This window comes from Argopecten irradians, chromosome 8, assembly GCF_041381155.1.
Source record: "Argopecten irradians isolate NY chromosome 8, Ai_NY, whole genome shotgun sequence".
Classification (NCBI taxonomy): Eukaryota; Metazoa; Mollusca; class Bivalvia; order Pectinida; family Pectinidae; genus Argopecten; species Argopecten irradians.
In genome coordinates this window covers 28,479,436-28,490,481 of record NC_091141.1, presented here as the reverse complement: position 1 = coordinate 28,490,481, position 11,046 = coordinate 28,479,436, and the positions used below count along the sequence as shown (strand labels likewise).

The 11,046-nt window shown below is 37.7% G+C and overlaps 1 protein-coding gene across 2 annotated transcripts in view; it reads left to right on the top strand.

Annotated features, from left to right (window-relative positions):
• The first annotated feature begins 210 nt into the window (after positions 1–210).
• The window catches only part of LOC138330062 (uridine 5'-monophosphate synthase-like), a 28,471-nt gene continuing 17,635 nt past the window's right edge, over positions 211–11,046 (top strand). Inside the window, exons 1-2 of one of the 2 annotated variants that reach the window (XM_069277440.1) lie at positions 211–385; positions 5,029–5,127. In XM_069277440.1, the coding sequence (XP_069133541.1) occupies positions 236–385; positions 5,029–5,127 (249 nt within the window). In that variant the 5' untranslated portion in view covers positions 211–235. Of the gene's footprint in view, positions 386–1,764; positions 1,786–5,028; positions 5,128–11,046 lie in introns of those variants that run through there. The other variant, XM_069277441.1, reaches the window with a different exon arrangement.

Genomic DNA, 11,046 nt, shown 5'->3' with positions numbered 1-11,046 from the left:
GTGGTTTCGATTCATTTCCAACATTTGAAATTGCTAAGCAATATTATCATATCATTGTTTTATTTCCATATTCTTTCCAGCCAAATGGTTAAGCTCCCCACATAGCTTTTATAGGAAGCTAATACTTGTATATATTATATTTAGCCAGTTCACGTGTGCGTTTTCAAATCGAAAGTAGGAATTCTATAAATAAATTGTCGTTCGGAATACCTCAGGTATTGCATATGTTACCAAAATGGCGAACCGAGGTGGAAATCTCGAAGATTTCATTGTTAATTTGTTTGAAATTGAAGCTATAAAGTTCGGAACTTTTAAACTCAAATCTGGTATAGAGTCTCCAGTATACTTTGACCTACGAGTGATAGTCTCATTTCCTGATGTCATGGTAAATATTTCAATGGACTAATACTTGTACAGTGGATCCCTCAACAACACGTGATTCACCAATGTATTAGAAATATAGGCCTACAATGCCCTACATCCACATTGAATCTGTACAAGTTATATGTATATGTACCTGTCACTGTGTAGCTATAGGCCTACTTTAATATATATATATTTATCGTGCTATACCTCTATTTTAGTAACATTGTTGGAGTAATTTTTCTCGTGCAGTATGAAAGCATGGACCACAGGGCCTTGTTACTAATACTTTGGCTGAACTTTTAGGTTGTTCGGATTTTTACATTTGTAATGTATGTAAATAGACGTGACCTATCTTATATATATAATCATTAGTAACGAGGCCCTGTGCATGGACAGGTTGGGCACTAATCCCTATTGAGATTCCTCCTCTAGACTCTGTTATATTCGGACGTTTGATAGATGTCTCTCGTCGGAATCCCTACTCGAGCCTTCTAAACTTTATTCTGGAAAATCAAGTCAGGTTGACCTACCTCTTGTAAGGGTGTATTACATAAATAATCCAACTGCAGTGGTTCCCATACTGGCACACATCGCTAGAGGACAAACTTCATTGTGTCAATTTTGGTAAAAGTCACAAAATAAACCACCTCCATTGCTAACTATGGTGCTAAAAATAGAACACAGGTAAAACTTATTCAACCATGACATTTGCACTGAATTTCCCTGATAGCTATACACTGAAGTCAATGGAGAGCATCTAAATGGTCATTTTACAACAAAGTTAGACAACAGAACTTGATATTTCACCGACAGAAACATAGAGTCTTTGATCAGTTGTAAGGCATTCTAAAAATTATGACGCCCTTTTTTTATAATAATTTTTAAAACAGCATTATGCGTTTTCTTTTCACATAATTAATCAGTTGGGTAAACTTATTGATTACTGCAAGCAGGTTGCTGTTACTCAAATGGGTAACTGTTACCCATATGCAGGGTTGTGCCCAACCTGCTGGATGCATGACGAAATATATACGTCGGTAATATGAATAGGGCTGAAACAATTCATCGCGATACACATTGAATCGCGATATTTGTATGTCGATACGATTTTACGATACGGCCTTTCTGTTTTGGTTCGATACGATGCAGTATCTGCAGTGTTTAGACTCACACGTGAAGCAATAAATCTTAGCCATATCTAGATTATCAGATACTGGGATCAGACCTAAAAGTGGTGTAAACCCTCTCTGACCATCACCCAACCTGTTTTAATTAGCAGCCTGTGCCTTATATATTAAGCCTGGTAGAGAGTTGGTGTCTGACTGGTCACGTGTCTGTTGATTACAGCTGAAGTCGGTCTGCCGAGGCTGACTTGGAAACAACCTACCGGCTTTACAATAAATGTTATAACTACAGCTGGTAAGCATCACATCAAAAGCAAAGACTTTTCACAATAGTTAATGATTTACTCACGTTTTCAGTGTTTAATAGGACTATACTGTCTGAAGATAGTCATAAAGTTTGCAATCATAATGACCGCCATATTGGCATTTGGTAATTGTAATAAAGGAGACGGATAGGTATTACAAATCCGGATTTACATTAAATTTTATTTATCATATATAAATGATAGCAATCACAATAAATTGTACAAATATAAACAAATATATTTTTGTACAGAAATTTTTTATACAGACAATTTTTTTTATCTTAAACTTAATTTTATTAGTACTTTTGACCTAGTTGTCATGATAATAAGTCCATAATATAATGATAATTATTTACAATTTTGAACCACGTTCAATCAATTCAAATAAGACATTATTGTTTTAAAAATATGTCAAGCTATACAAATATATGAACTATAGTTTTATTTTTGTTTATTAGTTTAATTGGCTACAGGTACTTACTTTTTTTTTTCTTTTCTTTTTTTTTTAAACTTTTTTTTTTGTAATTTGAGTTATTGATGCTTTTGTTGTCATCAAACATAAAAAATGCTCACCTTTTTAATTAGTCTCTTTTACATATGGCTTATTAATGCATTAGCTGTATATTTTAAAATTCAGATATATAAAAAAGAACTGTTAGAAATGCAAGATGACAGAAAACAAACGTATCGTATCGAAAATAATCGTATCGAGAGGCATGTATCGTGATACGTATCGTATCGGAGTACTGGTGTATCGTTGCAGCCCTAAATATGAATAAGGTTTGCACACTTGCTCATTTTCAGGCGACTTTTCAAAATTTCATTGTTGCAATTATTTATTATCCATTAAGTATTCCTGCTACCAAAACTACAGCAAGTCCATCCAATATTTGTCATCTTTGTGTCATCCTCAGATAAGCATTACCTGATGAAGATTCGTGCCACAGGTGCGCTTGGAGCATGCAGATCTTGTGCAAAATTGTCATGTAGAAAAAGTGCTCAGTGATCTCATAAACAACAAGACATGTGGCATATTTCAAATGGAAAATTAGAATTTTATATCTTTTTCATCAGAACATGAGGATGAATGGATGCGAGTACCAAAAAATGCAATGCTGGATTTTTAAAAAATCACCGGAAATTATCTTTGATGACAAAAATATTTCTTTCTGCTGATTTGTAAGATTCCTCATTCAATTTTTAGGTCATCTGACCTGAAGGGTCAGGATGACCTTATAGTGTCATCATGCACCGTCCACCGCCGTACGCCGTCCGTCGTACATTGTCAGCCGTTCGTAAACTTTTCATTCAAACGACTTCTTCTCAATAACCTAAAGGCCCAGGGCACTAATATTTGGCCTGTAGCATGCTGGGATGAAGGGCTACCAAGTTTATTAAAAGGAAGGGCTTTGGATGACCTTCATTCAAGGTCACAGGGGTCAAATAGGCTAAAATTTTTAAACGACTTCTTCTCAAGACCCAAAAGACCTAGGGTACTCACATAGGGCCTGTGGTATATAAATGCTGGGATGAAGGGCTACCAAGTTTGTTCAAATGAAGGACTTTGACCTTCATTCAAGGTCACAGGTGTCAAAGTGGCTAAAATCTTTAAACATATTCTTGTGAATAACTAAGAGGCCTTGAGTACTGATATTGGGTCTGTAGCATACAAGGATAAAAAGCTACTTGACTACTTGTTCAAGTGAATGACCTTTATGTATTTTTTTATGCCATTAGTCAGATGATGGTTAAGGCCCATGGGCCTCTTGTATTATTTAATACCACAAAATACCAATATTTTGAGAATCACAATACTTCCATGTAAAAGTTTTAATTTTACAAGTACAAATAAGAGTTAAAAATGATTTTGAGCAGTACTGCCAAAAATCATTCTACCGTATTCAACCACAGGGTCTTGTTCCTAATGATAATATATACATTGTATAAGATAGCTCACGCCTATTTACATTAGATGTGACCTATCTTATTTATATCGCCCTTAGGAACAAGGCCCTGTGATTTAACCTAATATTGTAAGCGACCACCGCCTAGTGCGCTTAAGAGATTGAAGCAATTAAGGGGGAGCTTAATAGAACAAATTTGAACTAGCCTTTCATAAAATTACGCTATGAAGTAGGCCATAAATCATTACATCTACAGTGCAGTGGAATGAGTATGGTCTAACCATGCATACCAATTATGGTCTACAATTTCATCTCATATTTTACAGTGTTATTTAAGCATTGGTTGTCACATTTTTGACATGCTTTGGTGTGTAACATACATTGGGTGTTCTAGCATATCCAGTGGTGTGCATTAGCACACCATTGGCTATGCTAGAACACCTAATGTATGTTACACACCAATACATGTCAAAAATATGACAACCAATGCTTATATTTACATTTATAGTAATCATTATCGCTTAAAAAAGAAAATAGATGAAAAATAAAGTGTGAAAGTAAAACTGTTACGTCTATATAGAGAAAAATATCAGTCGATGGAACATCCTATGATTTGGCGGGATATACTGGGTGGCACTGGCTTCCGATGTGTTGTCCTGAACAACCGGCTAAACGATAGCAGTAGATGAAAAAGTCCTATCGATAAACCAAATATATAAAGATAAATACAGCACTTTGATCCATTTCAAATATTTTAATTAGAATAATTTTTCATATCAATCAATTTTAAGAATATTTTAACATTTTTCAGTGAATTCTCACGCTGACTAAAATGACCTCTTGAACTCTGATTATGGTATTAATATGCCAGAGCCTAAAGTAACTGACAATATTAACAATGGAAAATAATATACATTGGGCTTAGTAGCAACATATAAGTACTGTGCAGTGGCAATGTATAGTAATTGTAAAGTGATATTAATTGCAAATTTCCATCTAAACATAATTACGGCATAAAAAACTATTTTACAGTATATAATTTCTGTGTTGTAAATGTAACTAAATTTATAAGGCATCTGAAGCCTTTTGAATGATTTTCACAGCTTAATTCAACATAACATGTATAGCATTAAAGCAACACATATAATTTTAAAATGCTGAAATAATGACTCTTTTCATGTAGCTTGCTTTACAGATTTCTAATCATTCCTTTTATTACATATTTTTAGTTTAGGCTATTTTTAGCATAGCCAATTATTTTCAGATGAGCTGAAAATCTAAAAAGATCTAGAAGACAAAATTAAAAATATTTTGTTATTTCTGTTTCAGAACCAGGTGGCGGCCCTCATGTGGAATACTATCGAAAGAACTGGTTGCAAGTTTAAGTCAATATGTGGTGTACCCTACACAGCTTTACCTATAGCTACAGTAAGTGTTCATGTGTGCTACACAGCTTTACCTATAGCTATGTGTACAGTAAGTGTTACTAATGTGTACCCTACACAGCTTTACCTATAGCTACAGTTAGTATTCATGTGCCCTGCACAGCTTTACCTATAGCTACAGTAAGTGTTCATGTGTCCTACACAGGCTTTACCTATAGCTACAGTAAGTGTTCATGTGTGTCCTACACAGCTTTACCTATAGCTACAGTAAGTGTTCATGTGTACCCTACACAGCTTTACCTATAGCTACAGTAAGTGTTCATTTACCCTACACAACTTTACCTATAGCTACAGTAAGTGTTCATGTACCCTACACAGCTTTACCTATAGCTACAGTAAGTGTTCATGTGTGTCCTACACAGCTTTACCTATAGCTACATTAAGTGTTCATGTTGCCATACACAGCTTTACCTATAGCTACAGTAAGTGTCCATGTGTACCCTACACAGCTTTACCTATAGCTACAGTAAGTATTCATGTGTACCCTACATAGCTTTACCTATAGCTACAGTAAGTGTTCATGTGTCCTACACAGCTTTACCTATAGCTACAGTAAGTGTTCATGTGTACCCTACACAGCTTTACCTATAGCTACAGTAAGTGTTCATGTGTGTCCTACACAGCTTTACCTATAGCTACAGTAAGTGTTCATGTGTACCCTACACAGCTTTACCTATAGCTACAGTAAGTGTTCATGTGTCCTACACAGCTTTACCTATAGCTACAGTAAGTGTTCATGTACCCTACACAGCTTTACCTATAGCTACAGTAAGTGTTCATGTTGCCTACACAGCTTTACCTATAGCTACAGTAAGTGTTCATGTGTACCCTACACAGCTTTACCTATAGCTACAGTAAGTGTTCATGTGTACCCTACACAGCTTTACCTATAGCTACAGTAAGTGTTCATGTGTCCTACACAGCTTTACCTATAGCTACAGTAAGTGTTCATGTGTCCTACACAGCTTAACCTATAGCTACAGTAAGTGTTCATGTACCCTACACAGCTTTACCTATAGCTACAGTAAGTGTTCATGTGTGTCCTACACAGCTTTACCTATAGTTACAGTAAGTGTCCATGTGTCCTTCACAGCTTTACCTATAGCTACAGTAAGTGTCCATGTGTCCTACACAGCTTTACCTATAGCTACATTAAGTGTTCATGTGTACCCTACACAGCTTTACCTATAGCTACAGTAAGTGTTCATGTACCCTACACAGCTTTACCTATAGCTACAGTAAGTGTTCATGTGTCCTACACAGCTTTACCTATAGTTACAGTAAGTGTTCATGTGTACCCTACACAGCTTTACCTATAGCTACAGTAAGTGTTCATGTTGCCATACACAGCTTTACCTATAGCTACAGTAAGTGTTCATGTGTGTCCTACACAGCTTTACCTATAGCTACAGTAAGTGTTCATGTGTACCCTACACAGCTTTACCTATAGCTACAGTAAGTGTTCATGTGTGTCCTACACAGCTTTACCTATAGCTACAGTAAGTGTTCATGTGTACCCTACACAGCTTTACCTATAGCTACAGTAAGTGTTCATGTGTACCCTACACAGCTTTACCTATAGCTACAGTAAGTGTTCATGTACCCTACACAGCTTTACCTATAGCTACAGTAAGTGTTCATGTGTGTCCTACATAGCTTTACCTATAGCTACAGTAAGTGTTCATGTACATGTGTGCCCTACACAGCTTTACCTATAGCTACAGTAAGTGTTCATGTGTACCCTACACAGCTTTACCTATAGCTACAGTACGTGTTCATGTGTGCCTTACACAGCTTTACCTATAGCTACAGTAAGTGTTCATGTGTGTCCTACACAGCTTTACCTATAGCTACAGTAAGTGTTCATGTACCCTACATAGCTTTACCTATAGCTACAGTAAGTGTTCATGTGTACCCTACACAGCTTTACCTATAGCTACAGTAAGTGTTCATGTGTCCTTCACAGCTTTACCTATAGCTACAGTAAGTGTTCATGTGTGTCCTACACAGCTTTACCTATAGCTACAGTAAGTGTTCATGTGTGTCCTACACAGCTTTACCTATAGCTACAGTAAGTGTTCATGTGTACCCTACACAGCTTTACCTATAGCTACAGTAAGTGTTCATGTGTGTCCTACACAGCTTTACCTATAGCTACAGTAAGTGTTCATGTGTGTCCTACACAGCTTTACCTATAGCTACAGTAAGTGTTCATGTGTACCCTACACAGCTTTACCTATAGCTACAGTAAGTGTTCATGTGTGTCCTACACAGCTTTACCTATAGCTACAGTAAGTGTTCAAGGTACCCTACACAGCTTTACCTATAGCTACAGTAAGTGTTCATGTGTACCCTACACCGCTTTACCTATAGCTACAGTAAGTGTACATGTGTCCTACACAGCTTTACCTATAGCTACAGTAAGTGTTCATGTGTACCCTACACAGCTTTACCTATAGCTACAGTAAGTGTTCATGTGTCCCTACACAGCTTTACCTATAGCTACAGTAAGTGTTCATGTGTACCCTACACAGCTTTACCTATAGCTACAGTAAGTGTTCATGTACCCTACACAGCTTTACCTATAGCTACAGCAAGTGTTCATGTACCCTACACAGCTTTACCTATAGCTACTGTAAGTGTTCATGTACCCTACACAGCTTTACCTATAGCTAAAGTAAGTGTTCATGTGTACCCTATATAGCTTTACCTATAGCTACAGTAATTGTTCATGTGTACCCTACACAGCTTTACCTATAGCTACAGCAAGTGTTCATGTGTACCCTACACAGCTTTACCTATAGCTACAGCAAGTGTTCATGTGTACCCTACACAGCTTTACCTATAGCTACAGTAAGTGTTCATGTGTGTCCTACACAGCTTTACCTATAGCTACAGTAAGTGTTCATGTACCCTACACAGCTTTACCTGTAGCTACAGTAAGCGTTCATGTACCCTACACAGCTTTACCTATAGCTACAGTAAGTGTTCATGTACCCTACACAGCTTTACCTATAGCTACAGTAAGTGTACATGTGTCCTACACAGCTTTACCTATAGCTACAGCAAGTGTTCATGTGTACCCTACACAGCTTTACCTATAGCTACAGCAAGTGTTCATGTACCCTACACAGCTTTACCTATAGCTACAGTAAGTGTACATGTGTCCTACACAGCTTTACCTATAGCTACAGTAAGTGTTCATGTGTGTCCTACACAGCTTTACCTGTAGCTACAGTAAGTGTTCATGTGTGTCCTATACAGCTTTACCTATAGTTACAGTAAGTGTTCATGTGTCCTACACAGCTTTACCTATAGCTACAGCAAGTGTTCATGTACCCTACACAGCTTTACCTATAGCTACAGCAAGTGTTCATGTGTGTCCTACACAGCTTTACCTATAGCTACAGTAAGTGTTCATGTACCCTACACAGCTTTACCTATAGCTACTGTAAGTGTTCATGTGTACCCTACACAGCTTTACCTATAGCTACAGTAAGTGTTCATGTGTGTCCTACACAGCTTTACCTATAGTTACAGCAAGTGTTCATGTGTGTCCTACACAGCTTTACCTATAGCTACAGTAAGTGTTCATGTACCCTACACAGCTTTACCTATAGCTACTGTAAGTGTTCATGTGTGTCCTACACAGCTTTACCTATAGCTACAGCAAGTGTTCATGTGTGTCCTACACAGCTTTACCTATAGCTACAGTAAGTGTTCATGTACCCTACACAGCTTTACCTATAGCTACTGTAAGTGTTCATGTGTGTCCTACACAGCTTTACCTATAGCTACAGTAAGTGTTCATGTGTGTCCTACACAGCTTTACCTATAGCTACTGTAAGTGTTCATGTCCATGTGTACCCTACACAGCTTTACCTGTAGCTACAGTAAGTGTTCATGTGTACCCTACACAGCTTTACCTATTTATTGCTACAGTAAATATTCATGTGTACCCTACACAGCTTTACCTATAGCTACAGTAAGTGTTCATGTGTGTCCTACACAGCTTTACCTATAGCTACAGCAAGTGTTCATGTGTACCCTACACAGCTTTACCTATAGCTACAGCAAGTGTTCATATACCCTACACAGCTTTACCTATAGCTACTGTAAGTGTTCATGTGTACCCTACACAGCTTTACCTATAGCTACAGTAACTGTTCATGTGTGTCCTACACAGCTTTACCTATAGCTACAGCAAGTGTTCATGTGTGTCCTACACAGCTTTACCTATAGCTACAGTAAGTGTTCATGTACCCTACACAGCTTTACCTATAGCTACTGTAAGTGTTCATGTACCCTACACAGCTTTACCTATAGCTACAGTAAGTGTTCATGTGTACCCTACACAGCTTTACCTATAGCTACAGTAAGTGTTCATGTGTGTCCTATACAGCTTTACCTATAGCTACAGTAAGTGTGCATGTACCCTACACAGCTTTACCTATAGCTACTGTAAGTGTTCATGTGTACCCTACACAGCTTTACCTATAGCTACAGTAAGTGTTCATGTGTCCTACACAGCTTTACCTATAGCTACAGTAAGTGTTACTAATGTGTACCCTACACAGCTTTACCTATAGCTACAGCAAGTGTTCATGTGTGTCCTACACAGCTTTACCTATAGCTACAGCAAGTGTTCATGTACCCTACACAGCTTTACCTATAGCTACAGTAAGTGTTCATGTACCCTACAAAGCTTTACCTATAGCTACAGTAAGTGTTCATGTGTGTCCTACACAGCTTTACCTATAGCTACAGTAAGTGTGCATGTGTACCCTACATAGCTTTACCTATAGCTACAGTAAGTATTCATGTGTACCCTACACAGCTTTACCTATAGCTACAGTAAGTGTTCATGTGTCCTACACAGCTTTACCTATAGCTACAGTAAGTGTTCATGTACCCTACACAGCTTTACCTATAGCTACAGTAAGTGTTCATAGCTACAGTAAGTGTTCATGTGTCCTTCACAGCTTTACCTATAGCTACAGTAAGTGTCCATGTGTCCTACACAGCTTTACCTATAGCTACAGTAAGTGTTCATGTACCCTACATAGCTTTACCTATAGCTACAGTAAGTGTTCATGTGTGTCCTACACAGCTTTAGCTATAGCTACCGTAAGTGTTCATGTGCCCTACACAGCTTTACCTATAGCTACAGTAAGTGTTCATGTGTCCTACACAGCTTTACCTATAGCTACAGTAAGTGTCCATGTGTGTCCTACATAGCTTTACCTATAGCTACAGTAAGTGTTCATGTGTCCTTCACAGCTTTACCTATAGCTACAGTAAGTGTTCATGTGTGCCCTACACAGCTTTACCTATAGCTACAGTAAGTGTTCATGTACCCTACATAGCTTTACCTATAGCTACAGTAAGTGTTCATGTGTACCCTACACAGCTTTACCTATAGCTACAGTAAGTGTTCATGTGTGTCCTACACAGCTTTACCTATAGCTACAGTAAGTGTTCAAGGTACCCTACACAGCTTTACCTATAGCTACAGTAAGTGTTCATGTGTGTCCTACACAGCTTTACCTATAGCTACAGTAAGTGTTCATGTGTGCCCTACACAGCTTTACCTATAGCTACAGTAAGTGTTCATGTGTCCCTACATAGCTTTACCTATAGCTACAGTAAGTGTTCATGTGTGTCCTACACAGCTTTACCTATAGCTACAGTAAGTGTTCATGTGTACCCTACACAGCTTTACCTATAGCTACAGTAAGTGTTCATGTGTACCCTACACAGCTTTACCTATAGCTACAGTAAGTGTTCATGTGTGTCCTACACAGCTTTACCTATAGCTACAGTAAGTGTTCATGTGTCCTACACAGCTTTACCTATAGCTACAGTAAGTGTTCATGTGTGTCCTATACAGCTTTACCTATAG